The sequence below is a fragment of the Postia placenta genome (assembly GCF_002117355.1).
Source record: "Postia placenta MAD-698-R-SB12 unplaced genomic scaffold POSPLAscaffold_21, whole genome shotgun sequence".
NCBI classification, from domain to species: Eukaryota; Fungi; Basidiomycota; class Agaricomycetes; order Polyporales; family Adustoporiaceae; genus Rhodonia; species Rhodonia placenta.
The window spans coordinates 101,302-128,015 of record NW_020169852.1 but is presented as its reverse complement, the minus strand read 5'-3'; the positions used below and the strand labels follow the sequence as shown (position 1 = coordinate 128,015).

Genomic DNA, 26,714 nt, shown 5'->3' with positions numbered 1-26,714 from the left:
CCTGATTGCGGAGAGAGCCCGGGGCTCCATCAGTCTGAAATCTTGTGGAATTCCGATTGTGGCCATGTTCAAATTGTCAGTCAGCAAGTGCTCAAGTAAAGTTTGGTCTGGAATTCAGCTATATCACTGTATCACTCCGAAGAACTGCGACACGCAGGCTTCTAGCTTAGCCCTCTGTGCACTTGATGAATCTTAAGAGCTCTGAGATCCTACACAGAGCTGCCCCCATCTCACTGGCGTTGTCACTCACCCCTCACCCCCCCCCCCCCACACCCCCTAATCACGATGCACATCGCCCTCCACAAGCATCCCGATTTCCGCACTCGTGCAGATTTCCTGCCATACGAGGACCGTGTCCATCACCACACGCCCTTAATTTACTGTGATCCTTGCGCGACTGGTTGTAGGAGCCGAAGATCGTGGGATTCATCATTTCCTTGATCACATCTCAGACGAGCACAGGCTGTGTAAGGGGGTTTCCCTGGCGATCCTTTCCCCGGCGTGGTGGAAGCTCCCCTCTAGACGTTTGCATGACCTCCTTCGATCACCTTCACCTCCCTCCTGGCGCCTTTCTCGGATGTACACTCGATGCACGGCCGGATGCCCACGGTCTCCTCATGGAGTATATCTGGAGAACCATTGTCGGTCAGATTTTCTTGTCCCTCATCGCAATCACTGGCGCCAAACTCGCTGCATGTCTCAGCGTCGATTATTCATTCAGGTGTGTTGTACAAGGAAAGTCGGCGGAAAAGAGACCAATCATGGCGTTTAGGACTCAACAGCTGCCAATCCTATACTGCATGGCTGTCACCTACGTGCTTGACGCCTGGGCTTCCAAAGTCATCGAGCAGTTCACATCGTCGCATGTTGTCCCAGACATGAAGAAAACAATCGCAGCTGTCTTCAAGACGACGGTTTGTCGCCTCACGACGCACTACTACCGCGAAGTAAGCGAGCGCCTTGGAGCTCAGGGTACGTTTGGTCACAACATGATCAATCAGATTGAGGTGCGGATTCAGTATGACTGAGACAATTGATCAACTCGCTGACGGACCACACACTGGCAGATGGACATATATGGCTTCATAGTAGCGGAAGGCGACATCAGGGCACTATGTGTCCGCCTGTTCCCAGATCTGCTCAAGGGCATGTAACCCTTTCTCCTCCCGCATCAAACTATTCGGCTGTGTGGTGTCACGCAGAAGACGTCCTGATGTGATGCCTAGAAAATAATCTCTACCCTTATCGCGTTCCTAGATACAACGACCTTCTTTTCCCCCAGAGTGCACCGACAATCCTGGCCTTCGGTTGTGCGTATGCACATGCCGCTGCCGTCTCCGGCGTTGCGAAGCCTCTCGTCGATCTGTTCCAGTCCGTGTGCACGAAGCTGGATCCTGGCTGGTACTCGGAGAATACAGCGATGTCGGAGAGTGTGCGCATTCTGGAGGAAGATAAGGCTGTTCTCTCTGCACTTCCCCACATACACAAGTATGCAGACCATGTAAACGTGCGGGAGGTCGTGATCGCCCCGATCATTAGTGCTGACGCGTGGACCCAATGGACAGAAGAGCTACAGGCTCAAAATTTGAGTACGTCTCACTTTGATAGTATTGGTAAGTAACGCATTGATGCCTTATATTCCTCGGACAACAGACTCTGTGAAGTCTCGGCTTTGATCTCTGCATGGCGATGTGATAAACGTTCAATCAGCCATCACGTTTCCTGAGATCGGCATATTGTAGTCGCGATCCACAAAACACTCTTCCGCGCTGTACACAGTTAGGAGTCCCAACTTCGTCAAGGCATGTGCACGAGGGTTTTTTAGGTATGTGTTCTGGCATATGTATATTGAGCCTGAACGCTGACTCAATTACTCTCGAAATGTGGTTGTATGAGTTCTCACTACGATTAATCCGTCATTCCAATGGTACGCATAACGTCAGACACGTGCTTGTGGTGCGTCATTCAATGGATTCTCCTCCTCGTACTATACATATATGCTGTTTGATCTCATTGTTCTCACAAGGACTTAAAGTCCACTAGGTTCATTCTACGAACGCTTTCAAAACCGACTCAATGTCTCACTTAACCGAAGGGGATAATGGGCGTCGCAGACGTTTTATTACTATTCTTGTAGGGACATAAGTATTCGTTGTGTGTTGTCAATCGGCACGTCTTAGTACATGTGATCAAGGAGTGATAGAGTGATGAGATGAACTCCGCCGCCCCCTTTGTGCTTTCCTTTCAATAAATTTCTACATAACATCGTAGAGTGCATACACATAGCTGGCGCAACAATACTACATCGTACGCTACTTGCAAATGACTATGGTGCAATGTCGAGATCCACTTCGTGGTCGAGCCTAACCAGTCGGCTTAGCGGTTCGTGCAACCCATGCTGATCATTCCACTCTAGTACACGATCCACGTTCCTGCACGTGTGTAATGTGTTGAAGTTCGGATACGGGCGGCTGTAGCCTTGCACCCAGTCGTAGGTGATCACACCCGTGTCGGCAGTGCATAAGATAAGTTGTCGTAGCATCTCTATGCAATGATCTAAGGGGATGATTGATGATCAATTACGCTCAGACATTGGTTGATAGCATAGCTACCTAGGTGCATCCGATATAGTTCGGGGCCGTCCGCAACTGATATATCGGTCGATTCATAATAATCAAGGTGGGTATGTTTGCGCAACATGTTCTATGATACCCAGTAGTCAAACATTAGAGGACGAGTCATGGAATGGTTGCTGTAGCATACCAGACAATGGATTTGATGAGATACCTCGATCGTCGCCATGAAGCCTCCTCCGTCTTCATCAGAAAACCTCACAGAGGAAGGTCTCTCAGGCTGTCCGATTTTCTCCAGTATCTCACTCGTTACCCGAAAAGGCCGCGCTGCGCGTGGATATGAGCATTCAAACGATGAAATCATAAATCTCGGGAGACTAACGGTCCACTGCGATTCTGTCCCAAGCCGCATCGAGCTCTGGATTTGGCTCTCCTCTGAACGCAGAGGGATGATCTAGGGTGCCATTGAATTTGACATTGTACAATTCTACCGCTTCAAGAGCAGGCGCTATTGTCGCAATGATCATGAGTCAGTGCAACGGAAGTAGATAATCACACACACAGAATGTGGAGAAGCTCTTCGTACATGACGCTGCACTTGGAGCTTGCAGCGATAAGACGAAAAACGCGAAGGACAGACATAAGATGATTAGGTTGATTGCTGTTGGTAGAAACGAACACCACGTCTGTTTGCGGAAGCGGAGATGTGTACTGCTGACTGGGACAGCCTCAGAAGATTCTAGTAGGCTGTCCCTTGAGCCGTCGTCCTTCATGACGGGAGCGTACGCGAGAGTGGTACGCATCCTGGGTCTGAATTAGAAAATGGTGTGAAAACAGGAGATGGACAGTGCACTCGCGATTTATATTCCGCGCAATACCGTTGAATTTCAATCTGGAGAACATGCGGCTTAGGCATGAGGGCCACATATTCCGGACTTGAATGTCAGGGTCTTGATAATGTCCTGACAGCGAAGTCAGACTCGGATGGCATAGACGAAGAGATACTTGCATCAGAACATAAGACTCGGAGATGTCATAGGTTTTGGGGTTCCTTCTTGACCTCATTTAGAATTATAATGGTGCCATCACGCGCTCTATCTAAAAATAAATAAGTGGCATGAGGCGTGATGCGGTGACAGGAAAGCTGTCCTGCCCGTATTGATGGCCTCCCCGAGCGATACCCGCACCGCAGCCTCCGCGGCCCGCAGCAGTATGTAGCAAAAGTATCTTTGCGCATACAGGATCTGTATCGATGCTCGGGGAAGTGCAGTCAGAGGTGTGCTGCAGTACACAATAGGTAATTCTGACGTGGTGACTGCTAGTACATAGTACTAGGCTGTGATCTTGGAATGCGGCGGAGAGTAGACGCGTGCGAGTTTGCTCTCAGTGCGTGAGACCGACAGCAGTCGGATGTCTTAGGCAGGAGCTTCTGGAGGGGTGGCTAGGCTCAAGTATGTGTCAAAGTGGTGGACATTGTTTCCAGGTAAAGAGTAGTCGTTCACGTCCACCTGACTGCTCCTCTGCTTATTCTTGCCCGAAATACGTAAAATATACAGACGTCGGATACTTGCATCAGTACAGGGACATAGGCGTGATTGATTTGAGAGTTCCTTCCTGACTTCGCTATCAAGAGAAAATCTGATCATCCTTCAGAGAAGGACCGCCGCTGTCATCTGACGACATCATCACGAAACTCTTGTGTTCCGTACTACATCGTTTGACTCATATGCGCTCATGGTAGATATGATTCACATTGACTCTCTAGAATCGAGCTATTGCAATAAGTGGCTCATTGCAGCACATCATGGTTGGATGACCAAGAGCACAATACGGGAGGTCCGAGGAACACGTACCATCAATGTCTTCGGAAGGAATGCGCACCGTCAATAATCTTGCCTTGTGCTCCGAATGCATCGGGCTTTACTACACATTCCAGCATGGTAAGAGGAAAAGTAATCATGCTCACTTCTGTTCAGCTGAGCGTCGCGTGACAGGCGCAAGTTGAAGACGCCCTGGCGGTCATCTTGCGACATAGGATAGGATATACAAATTCGTGAGGCGCATGTTTTCCTGATATCTTGAACGAGCAGAATGTCATGACATATCTTCTTTTGCTTCACAGCACGTGAGAAATGATATTTTGCGTATATATAGGGCACTTTCCTCGCTTTACTACTGCACTTCAGTTCCAACGTCCACCCCTCTCTGTTTTGACATCGACATGAAGTTCATGCAACTTGCCTCCTTCATTGCTCTTCTGGCGGTGGGAGCACTAGCAGTACCTCACCCGAATGCTAGTGAGTAATGTTTCCTCGCTACATGTATATAATGTCTCTGACCTTGACCTTGACCTAGACATTGGTACTGCTGGTTGGTAGTATGCCACGCATTCGCATAGTATTTCTGAAATAACTACATGCACAGACAAAGACGTGACGTCTGGCACGTTGGATGACCACTACAGCAGGTCTGCTGAGAACGACGTGACCGCTGGCACGCTCGACGACCACTATAGCAGGTCTGCTGAGAGCGATGTGACCTCCGGCACATTGGACGACCACTACAGCAGGTCTGCTGAGAGCGATGTGACCTCCGGCACATTGGACGACCACTACAGCAGGTCTGCTGAGAGCGATGTGACCTCCGGCACATTGGACGACCACTACAGCAGGTCTGCCGAGAAAGGAGTGACTGCTGGCACGCTGGACGACCACTACAGCAGGTCTGCCGAGGAAGACGTGACTGCTGGTACGTTGGACGACCACTACGGCAGGTAAGTGACTACCGAAACGCTATTCCAAGGACAAGGAGGTGACCGACAATTTGTTTGGCAGTTATGCTAAGGATAAGGATGTGACCGCCGGCGCGCTCGTCACAGATCATGGAGTTTGACACGTCCAATTGGTGCGTTTCGTCACAAGCTCAATACTCGTGTAGCTGAAATCAAGATTTTATCAGGTATTGAAATCCCGAAATCGGGGCATAGTAAGTACTTCTCTAATGGCCATTTTCGCTCGCATTGTCCTGACATCGTCAGACGGGCAGGCTGGTGTGTTTGTCTCCCACCCGGCAATGAAGGGTGGGAATGTACTTGTTTACGCAGTCGAGGATGACACAAATTGTACCGCTATCCGCAACGAGTGTTATTTTCTTTCCTGGAAATACTATATTGTCTGTCATGAGCTCTACCACCAACAAATTGACCGCACTTCGAAATCACAGCCCATTTGAAGGTTCAATGACATCCCTGCAGATTGTTCGGGGCCTATGAGTGCGAACGCCATATGAGCTCTCGTGCGCGTAGACGAGATGGCCTGCCTAGCAATGATGAAGCGAAATACACGTACATCTGATTTGCTTCAGGTAGACTTTGATTATGCTGTACATCACGAGCTCTGATACGTTCTACTAGTATCGAGAGGTCATTGCAGAGGAACGTGAATGTCAGCATGTGGTAAAGTATTGTCATAACTCAGCATGTTGGACGTGGTAAAGCATTGTCATAGCACCCCTCGTTCGGGTCGTACTACCCACCCGTTTTTATACTGTACCCCACCACCGCTTATCTGAACATATATTTAAGTGAGTGAGACAGCTCGTTGATTGTAGCTGCCCTATGACGCTGATGCCAATGCCGGGCCAAGCAGAATCCCACAGTACTTACATGAGGGTCCTGGAAGACTGAAATACACCCTCATAAGAGACTGACAGCCATGATGGTGAGATGCGCAGCTGAGCCGATCGATGTGAGTGGCTGCCCGAGCTCAGGAAGAGGGCGGTGAATGATATCGCCGCATCGCGACCTTCAAGCTAGACTAACGCTGTTCCGATGATCAGCGCTTGACGTTTGATGTGACGGGCCTAGATAAGGGATGTATCGCTCAGATCTGCACCGCTCTACTCAGTTGGACGAGACAAGCCCCGTTCTGCCTCGTTCCGCTCAGATGCACTTTTGACTGGGGATCAGCGCTTCAGCTTCAGGCACACATGTATAGTGCACGGCGCCGGAAGTCAAGATAGGCGCCCTGTACATTGCTGTTCTTCTACCTGACTTGTCTACACACGCGATTCTCCGCGCATGGCTTCCGTGCCGCTGCATTTCGAAACCCTCGGATGAGCATCACGTTCCTGGGCTAAACGGAGACAGGCTTGGCGACATCATCGACTTCTTCGTTTCCTCCAGGCTCACCGCCAATCTCGCAAAACATCTTCTTAGGAGTTCCAGACCGTATTCCTATGCCCTCTGTGATCGAGATGGGAATACCGCACTTCCTTGGTCGGTTGGAAACTCACTGGAACGACTATACATAGGCCTCGAGGACACGTGCAATGTCAACCTCAATGCTGTTGTCTCGCAATCCACCAGCTGCTGTTGTCGCTGCGGATGTGCTTCGTGCTATCTGAGGATAAAATCAGAATCATGCTTTCCAAACGATTCTTTGAGGCACATTCAAGCAGTATATTGAGATGCGTTGACCGGTTATTTCACACTGCAGTTGCCGAGTCTGACTTGAGAACAAAGAGTCACTACTCAAGTACTAAACCCGGCTGATCCAGATTACTTGGTGCTTGTAGAGTCTCGAGAGGCTGGACGTACGGTGAGCTTCAGTGTCATTTTAGACGGATGAGCTGCAGAGTTCTGATCGAATGCATTCGTTCTCGGGACATACCGGCAGTTGTCGAAGAGTGATCACCCGCCGCAACCTCCATTTCACGTCGCGTTACACTGCATCTACATCGTGTATATTTGCCAGCAACTTCGAGACCCCTTTATACAACCAGCGACATTTCGCCGTCCGCTACCCCGAGATGTCACTGAATAGCTTCACGTACCTATGTTAACATCAAGTGCGCCGGGGACGGTCTGTTGAGAGAAGAATAGATACTCCCTTCAAGCCTCCGGCAGGAAGGAAGGGCGCCTGTTAGACTGACTGACAGGTTCTCGAGGCGCCTTCCTGACAACAGGAAAACGGCCTCTTCTAGCCTTTGCAGTCGTTTAGTCTTCTAGACCTTGCTTTCCGCAGACCCCTGCTCAATCACATCGCGCTCGCAGACTCGCAGGCTATTGACTTGCCTCCAATATGCTAAAGGTTCTCCACTAGGCTTGACGCCTGTCTGCGCCATGCAAAGCCGCTGATTCTGCGATCCCTTCTGCACGGTACTAGCCGATTAGCATCAACTTCTTGCATTTTCCCTGGCATCCATAACCGCCAAAATGGGTGCTTTTTGTTTACACGTGTTATTATTCAAAAGACTGTCCCACGGCCCCTGTCCACATGCAAGCGCCGCATGTACAGGTGGCAGGCTTTGTCGTGCCCGTTTGGGGACCTTCGACAATTGTTCGATGGAAGTGAGGATATATCACAGATGATGTAGGTGGTTACATCCCGGGAAGTAGATCCTTATGCAATGCTGCTACCGGCAAATGACCCATTGACAAAAGACTTGTGTGTCACCCGTAGCCAAAACTCGCATTCAATGCCGTCTTCCGTCTCGTTACAAACCTTGACATCGAACCGTTGTTGCCTTCACTTGCATTGAATATAGACAGGCGTCGCTATTAGCGACAGCCCATGCCACTTGTGTCTTAGTATATTCAGAAGCACCTTCTGACCACGGCCTGACATGTTGAGATGAGCATTGCAGGACATGTTGTTCGTACAAAGGCAGAACAAGGGCGGCCCTGAGATAACTTCAAGTTTAGAATAGAGTTTGATTTCTCCCAAAGTGAAGGACGTAAAACTCTCAAGCCAGACGCCCGGTGACACCTATATCGATGGGTGCCTTGCTCGACGTCGCCCTTCTTAGTGTAGTTGTTGATTGGGAAAATACTCATTCTGTCTAATGTGATGCATCGGAGCTCATCAATGTGCATTGATAGTAGTTGTTCGGGTAGTATGTGGGTGTAGAGAAGCATACTAGGCTCACCCGATTTGGCTGAAGGCAGAGCCTGTCGGAAGCAACGCATTGACAGCTGTATTCATTCTGACTTGCAGGACATGAGAATCACGTAGCCGTGCTGTGCTGTGCCTCAAGGCCTTATGGACGGAGGTGCCTTTGTGGGTACCGCATTCAATCGCATTTATTAGGACGACGCCGCAGAGATTCACCTTCCTCGTCGCCCCCTGTGTACACTCTCCACTGCAATATTGCTTTCGCTTTCCGCTGCAGTTGTCCTCTCTTTGCGACCCGGTCCCTTCATACTCGGAGCAGGCGCGAGTGATGGCGGACACTGAATGCCCGATCAGGTATTTCATCTCCGCGATATTCAGACCGATCTCCTGTAGTCTCACAACGACGCACAACAGTCAGGGCTTAGATTCTAATGTCTTGCCAGCTGCCCCCTCAGAGAATGAATCTGCAGGGAGAACGTACGGCCCGCCATATGGCCCACTACCACAGCTGCCCATCGAGGTCTGGGAAAACGTCATCGACGAGTTCTATGAAGACGAGGAGGAGCTCAAGAAGTTTACTCTGATATGCAGAGCCTGGTCTTTCAGGAGTAGATACCACCTTCTGGTGGAGTCAAAGTTGCGCTCCAGAGATCAGGTCGTCCATTTCGCAAGAGTTGTGCGCTCTAGCACATCCCATGCGAAGGCAGTGAGGGTGCTATGCCTCTACGGTTCAGACTCTGGTCTCGTACGATTCGTCGGGGTGGCTGCAGCGATGCTCGCAGGCAAGCTACCCAATGTGGAAGAACTGGCATTGGATAAGCTCACATGGGATCCGAGATTTCTACACCCGCAGGTGTTCCTCCACTTCTCCACTGCCTTTGCCTCGGTCAGGGAGCTCGGCTTGACCATTGTCACCTTTCCCTCAGTACAATCATTCGGACGGCTCATATGCTCCCTGCCAAGCCTCAAAGTCCTGTTGTGCATGAACATAAAGTTCTCTGCTCGTGGATTTAATGCAGACGCATTCTGCATTCCGAAGATTCTGCTTACACACCTACGTCTATATGAGCAGGGAATAGGAGAAATCATTGATTTCATTCTCGCGACTGGCCTCGCTGCTCGGCTTGAAGACATCGTGCTAGGTGACGACCCAGGCATCTTGCCATCTACTATAATCTACTATAAACCAGCTCGGTATACCACGTCTACTTCGCGAGGCTAGCTCCTCCCTCAAGATGCTTCGCCTTCACGTCGACAGTCAGAGTGAACCTGATCCCTTCACGGTCCCAACACATCCGGAGCAGGCACGCGACTCCAATACCGACGGTCTCCCCGACCTGAAGAAGGCCCTATCCCACAACATGTCTTGATTTTCTGGAACTATCCCTCTCTTTAGATGAGCCATCGTGGGCTTCAGCACTGCGTATCTGTGCACCCGTCCCGTGCCAGAAACTGTTCGAGATCTCGATAAAGATACTCGCTTCCGGAAGCATGGACATCGTGGAGCGCTTGCAGACCTTACTTGAACCGCATGTATGCGCGGAGGTCGACGAGAGTCTGTCTAGCAAGAAGAAGTACCCAATATTTAGTGCAATCGTATTCAACTTGGGAGTACACGATAACGACACAGAACCACTCCTGGCCGAGCTCGGGGACATGATTGTATCACGGTTCCCCAAATTGCATCGACGCGGAGTTCTCACGTATGTACTTGGACCTGGGCGAAGAACGTGACAGACGCTGACCTACTCATCTTAGCGTCGAAGCGCATCGATGGATCGACTCGCCGTATGGTCGGCGCGTGTGTGCACCTGAGATCGTGAGGAATTGACACCAAGGTTTGTTGAATCACTCTTTCATCTCAACATATGTCTGAACAGATGCCCTTTCCAAGGTCTGCGTGTCATACCCTCTTTCCTGCGATTGAATCTTGTCTCTTCTGGGTCCCATCATCGAGAATCGGCCTTTCCTCCAAACCGTCTGCCCATCTTTTCCTGCTGTCCAGAGCGCGTCTTTGTCCAACGTTACTACATTCCGCTCTCCTCAGCTGCCATGCCACACCTAGCCCCTCACCCTTCTTTTTGAGTGGGGGATAGACCCGCGTTTGCCTTGTACGGCTCTAGCATGCCACTGCCCACACCAAGCCATGCCAGACGAGCGGGGATAATCTGCCGTTGTCGTTGACTGTTAACGAAGACCCACATCTTCCTCGTTCATCATCATCTTCATACACCATCTACCCCCTCACCACGCAAATCCAACGAGCCGGTATCGGGTCCCCTTCATAACAATCCAGTCAAACGCTCGCCGGACGAGGCATTATCGTCTCTGGATGTTCACCTTTACCTACTCGTCGCCGTGTCGCGTCCCACGCTATCCACCAATCGCTGACCACCATGCATGTCACGTTCCGCAGATCCTCGACGTCAGACAGGATCCAGCCCGTAATATCCAACGTCCATAGCTCTCGGCTCTGCTCAGGCGGATCATACTGGCAGCATCTCCCCACGTTACATCGACCTTCTTGACGTAATGCACCTCACACTGCTTGCATTGCGTACAAATCACTCTTGAATCGCACGCGTCGCGTCCCTTAGCACGCTCAGCTGCGCTGTGTTCACTTTGGACCGACCCTGCCTCTGCCATCGCTGTTCGCTAGCTGCAGCACCGGTGGTGCAAGTATCGAGAGATCACTGATTAGTATTTGGAGTTTGGATGGACAGTACAAGGCGGGACCGATAGGAAAGTGCAATTTTGATCTCACCGTCGTCGGTTCTATCTGGACACATTATCTCATGTTCTCTTTTCTCGCTTTGTCATTTCTTGCTGCTGTTCTGCCATACACGCTGTCTCCTGCACATGTTGTCGCTGTCGAATATCGCTTTGTATGCTTGTATTTCTTGGGCTTCTCGATGCTTTCCTGCCATACACGTTGTCTCTTTCCCGCGTCCTTGCTTTGTTATTGCTTTGAATGCTCGCGTTTCTTGATTTTATGAAGCTATCCTCCGATGCTCTCCAATTTGTTGTGTAAGCACATTGATTACTCTGTACTCCTCGGCTTTATATGTGCTCCAGGGTGGTTGCGTCTGCGAGTCTGTACCGCACTACTGTTCTTGAATATAGAAATACGCATACTCGACACTAATATTCATTGAGTTTCCTCAGTAGGCGTCACGCGTGGTCAGACATTCAACTCGAAAATCAACGGATGAATCAATATCCACGACGATCACGAACTACAAATACAAAGGGGGTCGGCCGCATAGATACAACTGACATTTCAAATTCCCTAATCGTAGAATGTTACCGTGATTCCGTTCAAGATGGTGCCTTCTTCAGTTCCGTTCCCCGTTTTCTGCAACTTCGCCTTCAAAAAGTTGCTTGCGCGACCTATCCTGTAGTCTCGCATCATAGGGGCATCACCGTCTTCAAAGCGCCGCTTTATGCCCGCCCTCCGAAGTACGGGGCTTTCAGTGAACGGGACTAGTTTAACATCTTCATCAGGCACGGTGAAGTAAATCAGGCCAAGGCGCGTGTGGCCTCGTTGATCTTCAGGCGGCTGGACGACACGATGGATGGTCGCTTTGTAGAACCCGCCCGAGAGGAATTCCATAGCATCGCCAGCATTAACAACCTGTGATGACAGGAGTTCGTAACTAGGGATACTCATGATACTCAGTTCGCTTACTATTGCGTTTTCGACATGCTTGACCCAGCGCCACTTGCCATCGGGCGAGAGTATCTGTAATGCGGCAACAGGCTGACTCCACAGAAGTGTCATCCCCACGTAGTCTATGGACACCGTTATTTATATAAAAAGACGAATATACCGCGTGATTTTACCGGTATGGCCCTTGAGCCAGACGTTCTTTGACCTCACCTCGTCCTCCTCGGAGCGCGGGAAACTGCGTCGCGTGTTAATCGTACTACAGCCGGAGAGATTGTGCCTCGTACTATTTTACGGTACGTACTATAGAAGTTGGTGAATTAATGATCTCTAGCTTACTCGAGCTAAACCTGTACTCACACCACGTTTCTCCTTCAGCTGACCAGCCAAAAACGTTCACAAATGCATCCTCTGGCAGCTCCATGCCCATGGCCATAAGCCTATATGCACTGTAATCAGCCGTATGAGACATGCTGCAATTCATGAGCCGTACCGAAGAATGGGATAGAGAACGTTGAAGTGATTGAAGTGAGTAAAGCTCTGAATTTCCGGCAAAAAAGGTTGCAAGGCCCTCGGGTGCTGTCTCACATTGACATCACGGTGAACTGAAAATGTCTATCAGCATCACACCGCTGGTCACATCAGAATTCTACGTCACTATTATAATGTTCAATTTGATCCGGGACGTCTCCGTCAACCTGCGATGATCTCCATGAACAGCCGAATGACGAGACGCTGGATTGACCACAAACCCAATACTGTCGGAATTTGTACCCTTGGTATGATCCCGTCTCTCTGATTTTTGATTGATACGCTCGCTTCTCCTCGTCCGACACTTGAGTAAACGGCACATCGCCAATGTCGAAAATCCGCTCGTTCTACAGCAAGACATAAGACGCTCAACGTTTTCTTGGTGACGAGCATGGAACATACCTGAGCTTGAGTCAAGCCGTGATTGATAACATAGAAGAAGCCTTGCACACTGAGGGCATCGCGCACTTGTGTTGCAAGTTCGGCACGACCCTCAGGGGTGCCCAATTTTGAGAAATCAATGAAGGCTAAGTCTGCATACTCCACTGTGATGACAACCGTTGTGTACCCAGTGATGCTGAAGGAGAATAGATACATACATGACTCTTTAGTGAGTGGGGGAGGAACATAGCGAGGGACGGAGGGAAGGGTCAAGGAAGGCATTGTCACTGCAAAACGAGAAAGACAACGACTGCTATCTTTAAGGGACAGTAGCCGCTTCATAGTCCTCTGAGTTTAGTACTCATATGCGAGGATCACGGAGAGCCGCCACTTCGTCCAGGAACATGTCCCACGAGTTCAAGCACAAGATCTTGATGTTCGAAAAAACATGGGCCACAGGTACCTCGAGGCCATTATGAGAAGCCGAGAAATGTATATGAAGTAGACTGCTTTGTGGAGTAGCCACGAAGGAATAGATAGAAGCTTGCAGGAGATAACAATAGAGTGGAGAATAGATGCATGATGTGCCCTGTGTATGTGACGATACGAACATGCCTGTGGTCTGTCTCCCCTTGGAGACGTGGCTTTTAGTACTTCTGAAGCCGAGCGCCACAAGACATCGAGCGCAGACATAGTTGACAGTGCCGATTGCTGCAATATGCAATGATTGATCAAATGGAGCGAAATAGGCGCAGATTGATACAGGGAGTTCTCATGGAGGCTCACATATATTGGCGCGGACACTTGAGAAGCTTCGTACCTAGCTTACAACACAATCGTAGCATTCTGCTTTGAGTCCTCATATCAGAGAGACACCCACATGACCTGGTGGCGACGGCAAATACAACCACACTACCATATTTGCTGACTTCTGAGAAGATGATATGACAGAGAACGTACCCTTGAACCTTAGATACGGGGATTATCCAGAATATAGAGTAGAGGCGGCAGCAGAGAGCAATTTAATGAAATGTGAGTTCGATATGCCACGGCAGATGATTGCAGGGTGCACACAGAAGACTAAGTATCTGTTTGAAAACAGCTGTGGGGAGAAATCAAGAACAACCACGGACAACCACGGGCTGGTCAATGGTTATACACGGACATTCGGAGTACGCGTGGGTTGAGTATATTAGGTTCTGCTCACAGGAGACTGTGATGTCCTCGCGCCTGTCCATGGCTCTTGTGTGAATAGCTCAGGCTGTAAGGTGCTCTTTCTAGACTATATCTCTCCAAGAGATCAGTGTAAAGGGCATATGTGCCGCTGTGACGAGCGATTTACATTGGGATGGATCATTCTCACGGTCACGTGTGGACCCCCTCAGGTCCGCCACTACAATCAAGTAGCTCGTACTTACTTGACTTGTGCATTACATTGACTCCTCATTTCCCGCCGTGATGTCCGACGCTGAGGAAGATGCCGTTCTCAACAACCTTGTTTTCGAAGACGTTGAAGAACAGGAGGAGCATGAGGAGGAACAGGAGAGACCCCGTGGTTCGGCACAGCACGACTACGATGATGAAGAGGAAGACGAGGACGAGGACGAGGACGAGGACGAGGATGAAGAAGACGAAGAAGAGGAGATGGGAGCTGAGCGAGGGAAGAAGAGGCAAAAGGTGTGTGGCTACCATGTCCGAGAAACTTGCTATTTTAACCCCGTGGGCAGCGAACAAAACGTCCTGCAGTGAATCGTTTCCTTGATGTCGAGGCCGAGGTGGACGAGGACGAGGAGGACGAGGAAGATGAGGACGAGTACGCGCGGGGTACGTCTCACTCTCGTGACATGGTATGAGTTCGACCTTACTGTGTTTACAGATGAATTCGTTGTTGGAGGCGAGGTCGAAGAAGACGACCTGGCTCGTCGTGCCGCCGACCACGCACGGTTTGACCGCCGTGAACGCGAATTAGACGACCAAGACCTTGCCAAAATCGCAGAGGATGTCAGCCAGCGGTATAGGCGTACTGCGGTGCGTTATTCGGGCGACATGAGCGATATTCCCCAGCGGCTGCTGATGCCGTCCGTTCACGATGCTAACCTATGGCAAGTCCGCGTGAGGGTATGTACTGTCATTTATCCAGCCTGTGTGCTACTGACTCTTGTACAGCCTGGCAAAGAGCGTGACCTCGTCTTCAGTCTCATGCGCAAGGCTCTTGATCTTGAATACTCCAACCGTCCACTCCAGATTCTGTCGGCATTCCAGCGCGACTCTCTCCCTGGGATGATCTATGTCGAAGCTCGCAGCGCAAAGCAAGTCAGCGAAGCGTGCAATGGCCTGGTTGGTATATACCCTAGCCGCGGTATTGTGCTTGTGCCCATTGAGGAGATGGCAAGCTTGCTCCAGATCAAGAAGCAAGATCTTACTGTAACCCCCGGCAGCTGGGTTCGCATCCGTCGCGGGAAGTATCAAGGTGATCTCGCGCAGGTCATGGACATCACAGAGAACGGGGAGGAGGTCGGTCTCAAGTTTATTCCTCGCATCGACCTCAACCCGAAGGACGACGGCGCGATCGACGCGATGGGAAAGAAGCGGAAGAAGGGTGCCAACGGCGTGTCATCATTCAGCATGCGTCCTCCGCAGCGGTTCTTCAACTACGAGGAAGCCATCAAGGTGTACGGGCGCAAAGCAGTGTCGAAGCGGAACCAGGTGTACGTGTTCCAGAATGACACGTACAAGGACGGCTTTATTGAGAAGGACTTCCGTCTCACTGCTCTCCAACTGGACAATGTCAACCCGACGCTCGATGAGATCACGCGTTTCACGCGCGGGCAAGATGGTGCGGAGAACGAGTCGAACGTCGATCTGTCGATCATTGCCGAGGCGTCGCGAAAAGCCGCCATTTCCGTGCTACAACCCGGTGACCATGTGGAGGTTTTCGAGGGCGAACAAGCCGGTGTGCACGGAACAGTCCACTCAGTCGAGCAAGATATCGTGACCATTGAACCTGTCGGTGTCGACTTCGATGGTCAGCGGATACAGATACCCGCGAGGAGTGTCCGCAAGCGCTTCAAACCGGGAGACCATGTCAAGGTGATGACGGGACAGAACGCGGACGAGACGGGTCTCGTTGTGTCCGTTGTAGACAACGTTGTCACGTTCCTGTCGGATATGTCCATGCAAGAGGTGCGTCCCCTTTGTCACCAGTCGCGTCCCTCTCATGACAAATATGCAGGTGTCCGTATTTTCCAAAGATTTGCGTGAAGCCGCTGAGGTTGGCACGGGCACTAACGTCGTTGGAAACTACGAGTTGCATGACCTCGTTCAATTAGAGTAAGTCTGAGTTATTGAGTGTTACAAGTGCGTATACTGATTTATCACAGCTTGCAAACGGTAGGAGTCATTTTCAAAACAGAGCGAGACTCGTTCCGTGTCCTCGATCAGAATGGTCAAGTCCGCCTCGTCCAACCACATCAAATTTCGATGCGAAGAGATTCTAACAGAGCTATTGCTACCGACTCTGAAGGTCATGAGCTTCGCGTAAATGACAATGTCAAGGAGATCGATGGTGAAGTGAGTGCTGATACCTATGCCTCCACGCAGTAATTGACGTCTATGCAGGGTCGTAAGGGTCGTGTATTGCACACGCATCAATCGTTCTTTGCGTTCTTGCACAATCGCGACTACAACGAGAATGGCGGTGTGTTCGTCACCCGCGCTCGGTCGTTAGTATCGCTCGCCCCCAAGGGCAATGTCATGAAGCTCGGCGCGGCTGACTTATCTAAGATGAATCCCGCGCTGAGCGGAGGTGCCATGGGTGGAATGGTAGGCTCGGGGAACATCGGGCGTGGACCTCGGGACCGCCTGATAGGCGTGACCGTTACCATCGTCAAGGGCCCGCAGAAGGGTTATGTCGGTACTATCAAGGATACGAACGGACCGATTGCGCGTGTAGAGCTCGTCACGAACAACAAGATCATCTCTATTGACAAGAGCAAACTGAAGAGACGCAAGTATGTGCGTCTGCCTTTCCTTCTAATGAGTATGCTAACTTGGACGTAGTCCAAATGGCACACTCGAGGCTCTGGAAAGTGCAATGGGACCTCCGCGTAATTCTTACAATAGCAACGGTCCGAAGACGCCCAACCCGTACGCAGGCAACCGAACACCTTGGGGAGGTGCAGCAACGCGTACGCCGAATCCATACGACAGCAGTCGTACGCCGGCGTGGAACGCGTCTGCGCGTACACCAAACCCGTACGATAACGGAGGGAAGACTCCTGCATGGAACGCGTCTGCGCGCACCCCCAACCCATATGCCGCGGGCAGCCAAACACCCGCATGGAATGCAAGTGCGCGGTCGCCACGGAATCCCTATAACGCACAAGGCGGTACCACACCTCGACCGAACTCTACTTGGGGTGGTGCTACGCCCGCGTGGGGTGCGTCATCACCGAGACGGGAGACCACTAGCGGTGGATGGAATAGCTCAGGAGGATGGGGCGATGCCCTCAGCTGGGTGAGTCTGACAGCGTCCTCGAAGCGAAACGTCGCTGAATCGACATAACAGGGTGAACCAGCTAATGCACAAACACCGGGCGTCGCTTTCACGCCGGGAGCAGATGGGTTTGCAGCCCAGACGCCAGGCGCCTTCGAAGGCCCCTATGAGACTTTCAGGACGCCAGGCGCGATGTTTAACCCTATGGCTTCTGCCCCTACACCAGCTCCCCAGACTACGGGTATTTCTCACTCCAATGCGGGCGCTTATGGTCAGTTATCCTACACGTATTCAGGAATATCCATCTTAATAATCTACCTATAGAATTGTCTGAGAGATGGTTGCTCGACTCTGAAATTGTGGATCAGGTTCGCGGCATCGCAGTGAAGATTCAGGGCTCTTCAAGCAAATGGTACAACGGCCAGTATGAGGCAAAAACTGGTGTCGTCCTATCCATCCTTAATACCCACAACGAGCAATTTGGCACAACCGCAACGGTCAAATTTGATGAGCCGCTTGATCCATCGCAATCCACGCTGCAAGTGCCTGTCGATGTCCTAATGCCTGTTCACCCCTTAAAGTCGAAGGATGAAGTCATGATTCTGTACGGCGCTCATAAGGGCCAGCTTGCAACAGTTGGCTTGATTGAGCCGACTGGCATGATGATTGTCACGACACAGTCGTATTTGGTAGAGGAGATTCACGCGGATAGGTTGGTGGTGGTACGCAAAGATATATGATAATTTCTGCTAGTCTATCGATTGTTGTATTAATGTCTGCATTTGCTCTCGGCGCTGTCTCAATCGCGATGTATTTTTAAACCCCTCTCATTTTGAGGCTTGCTTAACGGCTTTGCTGTCATATCCGCCATACGACGCCCCGAGACTATTGGATTGACGTATGGAGCGCGGACAATGATCGCGGACGTCAAGCGCCCCGATCGGGGAATCAGAATTCGACACTGATATTGTATCTTATTGCTGTCTATTTTGTTTCGCAGCTCATCTGTCCCAGCTTATCCGGCTGACTAGGTCTTCTCTCGGCTAGCCCTTCCATCGTGATCTCGGCATGGTTAGAGTCGAAGGAATAATGTAGGTTCTCCACTATACTATCGTCAAACCTAGTTACGTCTTCATCTCCGACAGGGATCCGTAACAAGTCACTGGATGTACGTGTCAAACAAATATGGAGGATACGTAAGTGTCAATCTGCTTAGATACCAACCTCGATATGAATCGTGTAGCTACATATCCTCGCCAAATTTCCTCCCATTGGTGCCAGGTGACATCACGAACTACTTCTATCCTGATTTTGTGCATCTCATAACCTCTGGCTGGTGAATCATTTACTGAACTTGGTAACTACGCACTATGTTGTATGCATAGCAGCCCTGCTATCCCACATGATAGGCGTAGTCTCATCTTCTGAATACTTCTCTGTTGATCTCACCCTCGTGTATATTCCTGGGCTTATCGTGACGGCCACAGGTCCTCCGCACCTCTGGATCACTCCATGGGTTCTTGCATTCAAGCTCGCGGTGGTTTTCGGTGAACTAAAGAACCGATATCCCGCTCCGCGTATATAAGTGCGGAAGCACAGGGAGCCCCGATGCCTCCCAGTGACCCTCAGAGATAGCGATTACTGTCCTCGTCATCTCTCAACACAATGCCGTCCTTGACCCTGCCTCCAGTTCCCCGTTATGTTCCTCCTGCAGTTACTAAGGAGTCACGTATGTGATTGCCCGTCTCCGCTTTACCAAATGACATATGAAATCTCTTCCGCAGTGGAATATGCCGACCTTGCCTTCATCGACCTATCTAAAATGGACACACCTGAGGGTCGCGCTGAACTCACAGCCGAAGTGCGCAATGCCCTCAATGTGCAAGGCTTCTTCTACGTTATCAATCACGGTTTGACACAAGCTGAGGCGAGTGTCATGATTGTCATATGTAGGATGTAGATTATTTCACGTCGGTCACCATAGAACGAGCGGATGTTCGACATCGGCGATGTGCCCTTCTCTCAAGTGTCAGAGGAGGAGAAACTGGCTTACCAAGGAAACGTCAAAGAAACGGGCTCGTACCTCGGATACAAACTGCGGCAGTATTGGGTGTGTCTGATCACTCTCAGATTGTGTTCTGTCTCGTCTGACTGCCATCCACAGGTTGACGCGGATGTCGCAGACCAGATTGAACATTACAACAGTAGGCCTAATACCCCTTCGCGCGAGCGACTTGTTACTTAAATCCTTGTTCCAGTCCATCGTGATGTCAATAAGAAACAGCATCCGAAGGCTGTACGGCCTTTCCTCCCCGAACTTAGTAAATTCGCTCGTTTCAATCACTTCAATGTTCTGCACCCCCTCCTTCGGTATGTACGAGAAGCTATGAGTCGTTTCATGCGGCTCACCATAACTTGTATAGCCTGATGGCAGCTGGCATGGAGCTGCCAGAAGATACATTCACGAATATATTTGGCTATTTAGCGGAAGGTGAAACGTGGCGTGAGTCAAGTTTATCGCGAGTCTATTTTGTCATACCCCACAGATGCTGACTACTTGGCAATAGTGCGATCTATGAAATAGTACGAAGTCCTGTGAATGCCATCGCCTGCGCTTCTAACCTGACTATGTAGTTTCCCTCGCTCCGAGGCGGACGAGGCGAAGGCGAAGAATGTCTGGCTGAAGGGTCATACAGGTGACGAGACCTCGCATATCGCTGGTGTACATCTGTCACTGACTGCCACGGTAGACTACGTGGGCTTGACCCTTCTATGGAGCCAACCCATTTCTGCGTTGCAAATCCTTTGCCACGATGGGCAGTGGCGATGGGTCAAGCACGTGGAGAACGCTATAGTATGTGAACCACAGTAACAAACATATCCCTTCCTTAGCTCTTTGCGTCTTCACAGGTTGTCAATGCTGGCGAGGCCATGGAGTTCCTCTCCGGAGGATACTACAAGGGGACTATTCATCGCGTCGTCCAGCCTCCCGAGGATCAACGGGGCTACTCTCGTCTCGGCCTGATTTACTTCACCCTTCCAGATGACGATGTCAAGCTAGTCCCTTTCTCCAAAAGCCCCGTGCTGCAAAGAGAGGGCATCAAGCGACGCTTCGAAGATGCTGAAGCGCCTACGATGCGGGAATGGAGGAAGGGACGCGCGAGCAGATTCCTCAGATCGAAGTTGCAAAAAGACGAAAATGGGATCGAAAAGGATATCATCAATGGCATCACAGTAAAATTCTACAACTGAACACAGCGGCGTCTCATATCTCTTCTAGTCCATAAAACGTTGTAAGCGCACCTTGTAATCTGCAGTATGTTGAGCGGAATGTGGGACGATCATCCGCTAACGGCGATGACGTATATAAACAGATGACCAGAATCAAACTATGCTTTCTTTACTCTGTCGAATACGGATGCTACATTTACAAAATTGTTATACCGTCCAGTTTCTACTCCATTCCATTCATTTCCGTCCCTCTGCTTATGTGATGACAGTAGGCTTGTCACGGCCCAGGAACTCCTTCAACTTCGTGAGCTCGAGCGCAACCTCGATGAGACCGCTCAGGCCTTCCGTCGTTGGCTTGGCGAGCTCCGCCGCACCCTTGTCCGCCGCAACATACCGCTCTACGTACATACGCACCGTCGCGCCTTGGCTACCAGTGCCGCTCAGTCGGAAGACGACACGGCTACCGTCATCGAAGCGCACGACCTGTCCCTGGTTCTTCGACACGCTGGCGTCGATCGGGTCCGTGTAGTCGAAGTTGTACGCGTCCTTGACGATGAACGTCTGCCCAGTAGACTTGGACGTGTGCTTCGTTCCTGCGAGGTCGCCCGTCTTGATGTGCTCGTCGAGCAGGTCAACGAGCTTCTGCGCGCCGTCCGAGGAAACCTCTTCGTAGTCGTAACGCGAGAAGAACGAGCGGCCGTACACCTCGTAATGTTGCTGGAGCAACTCGTTGATGCCGATGAGCTTGTTCGGCGACTGCTTGTTGGCGTACGCCAAGATGTTGAGCCAGGCTATCTGCACGTTAGCGCACGTTCTCCGGGCAGAGCGGAACGAACTTACCGACGACAGCCCAGACGCCGTCCTTCTCCCGGATGTGGTCCGAACCTGTACCGAACGACTCCTCACCGCAGATCGATAGTCGGCCTGCATCCATTAGGTTTCCGAAGAACTTCCACCCTGGCGGTGACACATCAGCACCATATCCCCGCGATGCCCTGAGGATCTGTCGTACCTGTAGGCACGACGTGGCATTCCAGGCCCTTCTTCTTCGCGACGTAGTCGATCTGGGCACTCGTAGGCATACTGCGTGCGAGGCCCTTGACGCCGCCCTTTTTGAAGTACGGGATCGCCTCCGCTGCCCAGTCGGCGATGATTGCGACACTGTCACTCGGTGTCACGAATGCGCCTTTGCCATAGATCATGTTGCGGTCGCCATCGCCGTCGCTCGCAGCACCGAAAGGGATGTTCTCGCGCTCAACACGCTCAACGAGGTCATGCGCGTATGTCAGGTTGGGATCCGGGTGTCCTCCGCCAAAGTCAGGCAGGGGCTTATCGTTCTGTACGGACGATGCCGGTAGTCCCAGGGTGTCGACGAAGATCGCACGTCCGTATGGTCCCGTTACGCCGTGAAGACCATCGAAGAGCACGCGGAACGAGTCGGCGCGCTCGAGCAAGAATTGCTTGATGAGTGGGAAGTCAAAGATCGACTCGAGGAGTTCGAGGTAGTCCTTCACTGAGTCGATGACCTCGACCTTCGCAGGTCCGAAAGAGAATGTGCCCGTCTTGGATAGGTCAAGGTCCGGCAGATCGATCAGCTTGTAGCTCGAAATTGTCTTACTCTTCTCGTAGATCTTGTTCGTCACGTTCTCTGGCGCGGGGCCGCCATTTGACACGTTGTACTTGATACCAAAGTCGTTGTTGGGTCCACCGGGATTGTGGCTCGCGGTGAGGAGAATACCACCGTTTGCCTTATACTTTCGGATGACGTTCGACGCGGCAGGAGTAGACAGGATAACGTCCTGGCCAACAATGAACTTCGCGACGCCGTTGGCTGCACCGATCTTCAAGATGGCCTGCGCTGTCTCAGGCGAGTAGTAGCGACCATCACCGCCGATAACAAGCGTCGCGCCTTTCGGTTCGATTGAGTCGAAGATGGCTTGAACAAAGTTCTCCGTGTAATGCTATATGGATTCTCTGATGAGCGATCGCGGTAGATAAGAGGGGGGAATCGCATACCTCCTGCTGGAACACCTTTACCCTACCAAGTCCATCAGTATCGTTGTATTGGAAACAAGAGCATCCAGAAGACATGCAGCGAGGAGGGGACGCCCACCAGCTGCACTTCATGTGCTCACAAGCCTTGTGCCCATTCTAATCCTGAAGCTCGCCATGAGAGCATAGCATTGGACAGAATGGGCGCGAGACTATCGAGATCACGGCATTCATGCATACCACTCTGTGGACTCGATTGTTCAGTCCCCTCACTTCGTTCCTCGCTCCATCCTCTAAGCTTGAAATGGCTCTCAAACACGTTTCGTGCATACCCCCTCCTTGCGTCCCCGCAATCATATTGCCGACCCGACAAAACGCGTCTTTCCCCCCTCCTCAATCTCGACAAGATTTCAGTGCAGACTCACCTCTTTCTGAGACCTGATGTGCCCGGCTTTTGGCCATCGTAGGGCTTTGTCTGGATCTCCTTGATCTGGTACGACATCGATGGGGGTGCTGGAACTTGGCAGAGCACTTCAGCCTGGCCTTATATCGACTCCTGGACCACTTTCGATCACGTGACCGCATAGATATGACGACGGTTATTACCCAGCCTGTCGGGTCAAAATTTCTCTACTCGTCAAGCGACAGGCATCAACGGCGAAATGACTCGCGACAAACGAAACTCAAGGGCCACTGTGTTGGGAAACTTGGCGTATCGATGAATGCTGCACGTTCATGATTTACACGAGGATCGGCAACCGCACAACAAGCATAATCGTGACTGAAATCACCCCCACAGCCTATCTGCGAGCCTATACTACCAGAAGCCTTTCGGAGACTTCGCCACGCGCGCGAAAGTATCGATAGAAGGCAGCCACTCTACCCGTGCTCATCTTTTACGTCCGAACTACAAGGAACTGCTCTGGAACCTCCGGGTTTTCGTACGATCCGAGCCGCACATCGACGCCAACGGAGTGTACCACACGCTCGACCTAGAAATTGAGGCATGGTGAGAATCATCCTCTTATATAGCTCGGCGGACGCAACATACTTGTAGTACGCGCGTGTTGTACCCGAACTGCCTGAGGTTAGGGCCGCATTGCTTCACGATCTCCAGGATACGTTCACGCGCGAGCACCGGGATGTCTTCGGAGCCCAAATCCAGAGGGCGGTTTATGTGCACCGAGCGCAGGTTGCGGGCCAGAGCCAGAGCGGGCCCGATCGCTTCCTAGGCGCGCCGAGAAACACATGTGTGAATACGTTCCGCACGGGGAGGAAACGTATGTCAACGTACGAGTTTGTGCTGATCGACCACGATAAATAGCTGCTCCAACTGTACACATCGCCGGCATATATCCTCGATCGCAGCCACACTCATGCGCATGCGATGGACGGAGAAACGGCGCAGACGAGAGCCATGTATATCAACGATCTGCGCACAAAATGCATCATTCAATGTGTTGCCCACTGTTCCCCCCGTAGTCGAAACATGAAATCGCTCTAGTGGAGCAGGCTTTAAAAGCTCAACGACGTCCACTTCCCAGGTTGGTGACAAGTGAGCGCTGATGGTGAGAGTAATTGATTGCAGCCGGTTCATCGTGCCTGATCGGGTACACGTCTGGCTAAATTCTCTCATGTCCTGACGCAAGGTCATGAACAACGCCCGCAGAATACAAGTGTGAACATACGAATTGAGGGGAAACACCCTCTAAACCCAATCCTCGCAGGCCGATGACATTCTGGGACAAGAGGGCAACAAGTCCGCGATCGGTGACTTTGATACAGTTGACGAAGTACAGGTGCTCGAGATTCGGCAAGAAGGGCACAAGCGACTCAAGAAGACCGTCGTTTACAACCGTACCTGTCTGCAGAATGCTATACAATTCAACATCGAACTCATCGAAGCCAACGACTGACCTTGCAGATGAGACTTAGATGGCGCACAGTAATTCCTGTATTTTGCAACCACGTAGGAAGTGTCTCAATTACCGATGCACTAGGCATAATGAGGGAGATGCGGCGCAGGCTGTGGAATTTGGTCAGCAGCCAGGGTTTATAGTTCCCCTCGTTGTGACCATTGATTTCTAGCTCTTGTAACGCCGGGCACTGCTGCAAGGCCTCCAGTATGTTGGTCGTCAAGGAGCCGTCTCGAGTCCATGTGCAAACACGTAGGTTCCTACAATTACGTATGCCGACAAGGCATATGTTCTCAACTGTCTCATAATCAGCCGCGTTCAATGCTTTGGGGAAATCCCGGATTTCTACTAAAAGGGTCAGCTCGGCGCACTATCGAGCACGAGAGATACGTGGATAGTGAACTCACCAAGCTGATAGACGTGTTGAGCGAGATGCGGATGTTCGGCTAACGTGGTGAATAGTTTGATCACCTCGATCCGAAAGTTAGTGGACGTGAAGACCCCGGCAATACATTCGCAAGGACGCGAATACGGTGCACATCGTATATATAAATGATGACGTACCCTTAGTTTCGCCTCTTTGTGCCACGCATAGACAAAGACGCGCTTGTACAAATGCGAGATCGCGAAGTCATAGAACGTCCTGTTTACCAGACACACCGCGGCTATGTGACTGGGCCGCACGAGATGCTGTATTATTAGCGGGAGAAGCTCGAGCGGGAGGTCAAGAAAGGCAACCATATGTATGTTATGAGTGTAAAGGTGTGGGAGGACATGCGGAAGAACGAAAGGATGAATCGGTCGGATACAGTCAGATTCCATCCCAGGATCACATCACGTGGCCTTCGATCGCGTCGCGATCATGTATTGCCATCGACGCGTCGCGACGCGTGCTCAGCAGGGCAGACACGAGCGCCGACAACCTTTGATGTCTGCTCAGACATCTGACACAATTTCGCGTCCAAAAATGGCATGGGAACCACCCCACCTATTACCGATAAACGAACAAGGCGCCACGATTTACATCTCAGGATCGCATACTGGCCAAGGTCAATGAGTCTGCGAATACACAGACACGGGCGGTCACCGTTAGCTTATAAGAGGCAGTCGTGTCGTACCCTCAGCGCATCTCTAATCATGAGGTATTTGCTGGCATTGTACTAGTCATGTGCTATATGGATTCTACCTGGGTTCGGGTGTCATAAAACTGTCATGTGCTTGGGCGACAGTTAAGTGATGTGAGCGCGAATCATTAGACAAGTGGCACTCAAAAGTCCCAACGCGTATTATCTCCGCCCCCTTCTCTTTCCTTCCTTCAGGTCAATCACTCTTTTTCACCGTCACCACACACCATTACGCATGTCCTTGCGCATTGACGAGTTCACGGCCAGGCGCCTTGTATGGGACACTCCATTGGCCGTCGATGTAGTCATCGCTCGCCTCAACGAGGAATTAAACAAGGAAAAGGGAGGCCTGAAGATGATCCAGCTGCTCAGGACTGCAAAGAACAGGGAGGAGCTCGAGCAGGGCGTGCAGGAGATGTCTGGAGGGAAGGACTTCGTGTACGTACCCCTTGTCACAGCATCTGTCTCACACATCAATGTGATTCTCAGCGAGTTCATCTCCGCGCCCTATCACAATTGGAGGAACGCCTACAATGGCGCGACAGACGCACCAAAGGCCATCCAGTATATCTTCGGGAACCCCATCTTCGCGGAGAATATAATGAAGCACGACTCACTTGCCGCACTGAACATTCCCCTTCGGCTACTTGTGACCGAGAGAGCAGATCGGACGGGCACGCAGGTGGTGTACCTACAGCCTTCTACGATCATCGCCATCCCGGTCGACGGCAATGTCAACACAGAAGTCATGGCCGCTGCGAAAATTCTGGATGCGAAGGTGGAAAAGATGGTTCGCAATATAACAGCCGTGTAACGAGAGGAGAAAGATTGATCGGATAAAACGATATTCTGTGAGGGGTCGCAGTGTGACGTACGTGAGGTGTCCGTGATGTATGCGTCTACGTGATAG

At 51.1% G+C, this 26,714-nt stretch overlaps 10 protein-coding genes across 10 annotated transcripts; 6 read left to right on the top strand and 4 right to left on the bottom strand.

Moving 5' to 3' along the window:
- Positions 1-530: 530 nt before the first annotated feature.
- On the top strand, positions 531-1,742 carry POSPLADRAFT_1158746 (hypothetical protein; the record flags this gene model as incomplete). The annotated part of the gene is made up of 5 exons (XM_024487355.1): positions 531-721; positions 773-972; positions 1,090-1,150; positions 1,258-1,613; positions 1,711-1,742. The coding sequence occupies 5 exons, from the start codon at positions 531-533 to the stop codon at positions 1,740-1,742; spliced, it is 840 nt and encodes a 279-aa protein (XP_024333558.1).
- Positions 1,743-2,326: 584 nt separating this feature from the next.
- POSPLADRAFT_1158986 (hypothetical protein) lies at positions 2,327-3,100 on the bottom strand (the record flags this gene model as incomplete). Its single annotated transcript, XM_024487385.1, has 4 exons — positions 2,327-2,556; positions 2,613-2,703; positions 2,764-2,900; positions 2,956-3,100. 4 exons carry the CDS (start codon positions 3,098-3,100, stop codon positions 2,327-2,329), a joined length of 603 nt encoding a protein of 200 aa, XP_024333557.1.
- Positions 3,101-4,794: 1,694 nt separating this feature from the next.
- POSPLADRAFT_1050457 (hypothetical protein) lies at positions 4,795-5,861 on the top strand (the record flags this gene model as incomplete). The annotated part of the gene is made up of 4 exons (XM_024479986.1): positions 4,795-4,870; positions 4,998-5,321; positions 5,532-5,558; positions 5,827-5,861. The coding sequence occupies 4 exons, from the start codon at positions 4,795-4,797 to the stop codon at positions 5,859-5,861; spliced, it is 462 nt and encodes a 153-aa protein (XP_024333556.1).
- A 2,579-nt stretch (positions 5,862-8,440) lies between these two features.
- POSPLADRAFT_1158674 (hypothetical protein) lies at positions 8,441-10,298 on the top strand (the record flags this gene model as incomplete). Its single annotated transcript, XM_024487346.1, has 4 exons — positions 8,441-8,468; positions 8,938-9,609; positions 9,864-10,170; positions 10,226-10,298. 4 exons carry the CDS (start codon positions 8,441-8,443, stop codon positions 10,296-10,298), a joined length of 1,080 nt encoding a protein of 359 aa, XP_024333555.1.
- Positions 10,299-11,756: 1,458 nt separating this feature from the next.
- On the bottom strand, positions 11,757-13,328 carry POSPLADRAFT_1050455 (hypothetical protein; the record flags this gene model as incomplete). Its single annotated transcript, XM_024479985.1, has 6 exons — positions 11,757-12,101; positions 12,156-12,259; positions 12,495-12,574; positions 12,723-12,739; positions 12,887-13,012; positions 13,068-13,328. 6 exons carry the CDS (start codon positions 13,326-13,328, stop codon positions 11,757-11,759), a joined length of 933 nt encoding a protein of 310 aa, XP_024333554.1.
- Positions 13,329-14,579: 1,251 nt separating this feature from the next.
- Positions 14,580-18,366, top strand: POSPLADRAFT_1174928 (hypothetical protein). Its single transcript, XM_024488317.1, has 10 exons — positions 14,580-14,738; positions 14,774-14,870; positions 14,923-15,164; positions 15,213-16,229; positions 16,279-16,376; positions 16,427-16,616; positions 16,665-17,056; positions 17,106-17,562; positions 17,614-17,812; positions 17,866-18,366. Exons 1-10 carry the CDS (start codon positions 14,691-14,693, stop codon positions 18,279-18,281), a joined length of 3,156 nt encoding a protein of 1,051 aa, XP_024333553.1. The 5' UTR covers positions 14,580-14,690; the 3' UTR covers positions 18,282-18,366.
- An 840-nt stretch (positions 18,367-19,206) lies between these two features.
- On the top strand, positions 19,207-20,793 carry POSPLADRAFT_1158797 (hypothetical protein; the record flags this gene model as incomplete). The annotated part of the gene is made up of 9 exons (XM_024487364.1): positions 19,207-19,270; positions 19,326-19,402; positions 19,526-19,651; positions 19,706-19,745; positions 19,800-19,911; positions 19,965-20,044; positions 20,109-20,124; positions 20,176-20,395; positions 20,452-20,793. 9 exons carry the CDS (start codon positions 19,207-19,209, stop codon positions 20,791-20,793), a joined length of 1,077 nt encoding a protein of 358 aa, XP_024333552.1.
- Positions 20,794-20,908: 115 nt separating this feature from the next.
- Positions 20,909-23,266, bottom strand: POSPLADRAFT_1186362 (hypothetical protein; the record flags this gene model as incomplete). The annotated part of the gene is made up of 5 exons (XM_024489219.1): positions 20,909-21,563; positions 21,613-21,729; positions 21,785-22,733; positions 22,789-22,810; positions 23,190-23,266. 5 exons carry the CDS (start codon positions 23,264-23,266, stop codon positions 21,028-21,030), a joined length of 1,701 nt encoding a protein of 566 aa, XP_024333551.1. The 3' UTR covers positions 20,909-21,027.
- A 394-nt stretch (positions 23,267-23,660) lies between these two features.
- POSPLADRAFT_1158766 (hypothetical protein) lies at positions 23,661-25,421 on the bottom strand (the record flags this gene model as incomplete). Its single annotated transcript, XM_024487358.1, has 7 exons — positions 23,661-23,756; positions 23,816-23,992; positions 24,059-24,403; positions 24,453-24,625; positions 24,678-25,025; positions 25,088-25,151; positions 25,245-25,421. 7 exons carry the CDS (start codon positions 25,419-25,421, stop codon positions 23,661-23,663), a joined length of 1,380 nt encoding a protein of 459 aa, XP_024333550.1.
- A 618-nt stretch (positions 25,422-26,039) lies between these two features.
- POSPLADRAFT_1158759 (hypothetical protein) lies at positions 26,040-26,618 on the top strand (the record flags this gene model as incomplete). The annotated part of the gene is made up of 2 exons (XM_024487356.1): positions 26,040-26,242; positions 26,294-26,618. 2 exons carry the CDS (start codon positions 26,040-26,042, stop codon positions 26,616-26,618), a joined length of 528 nt encoding a protein of 175 aa, XP_024333549.1.
- Between the last annotated feature and the right edge of the window lie 96 nt (positions 26,619-26,714).

Coding starts and splice junctions, on each gene's coding strand:
- POSPLADRAFT_1174928 (XM_024488317.1), top strand. CDS start 14,691: ATGGGAGCTGAGCGAGGGAAGAAGAGGCAAAAGGTGTGTGGCTACCAT. Junction 15,165..15,212: donor TATGGCAAGTCCGCGTGAGG/GTATGTACTGTC, acceptor ACTCTTGTACAG/CCTGGCAAAGAGCGTGACCT. Junction 16,230..16,278: donor CGGATATGTCCATGCAAGAG/GTGCGTCCCCTT, acceptor ACAAATATGCAG/GTGTCCGTATTTTCCAAAGA.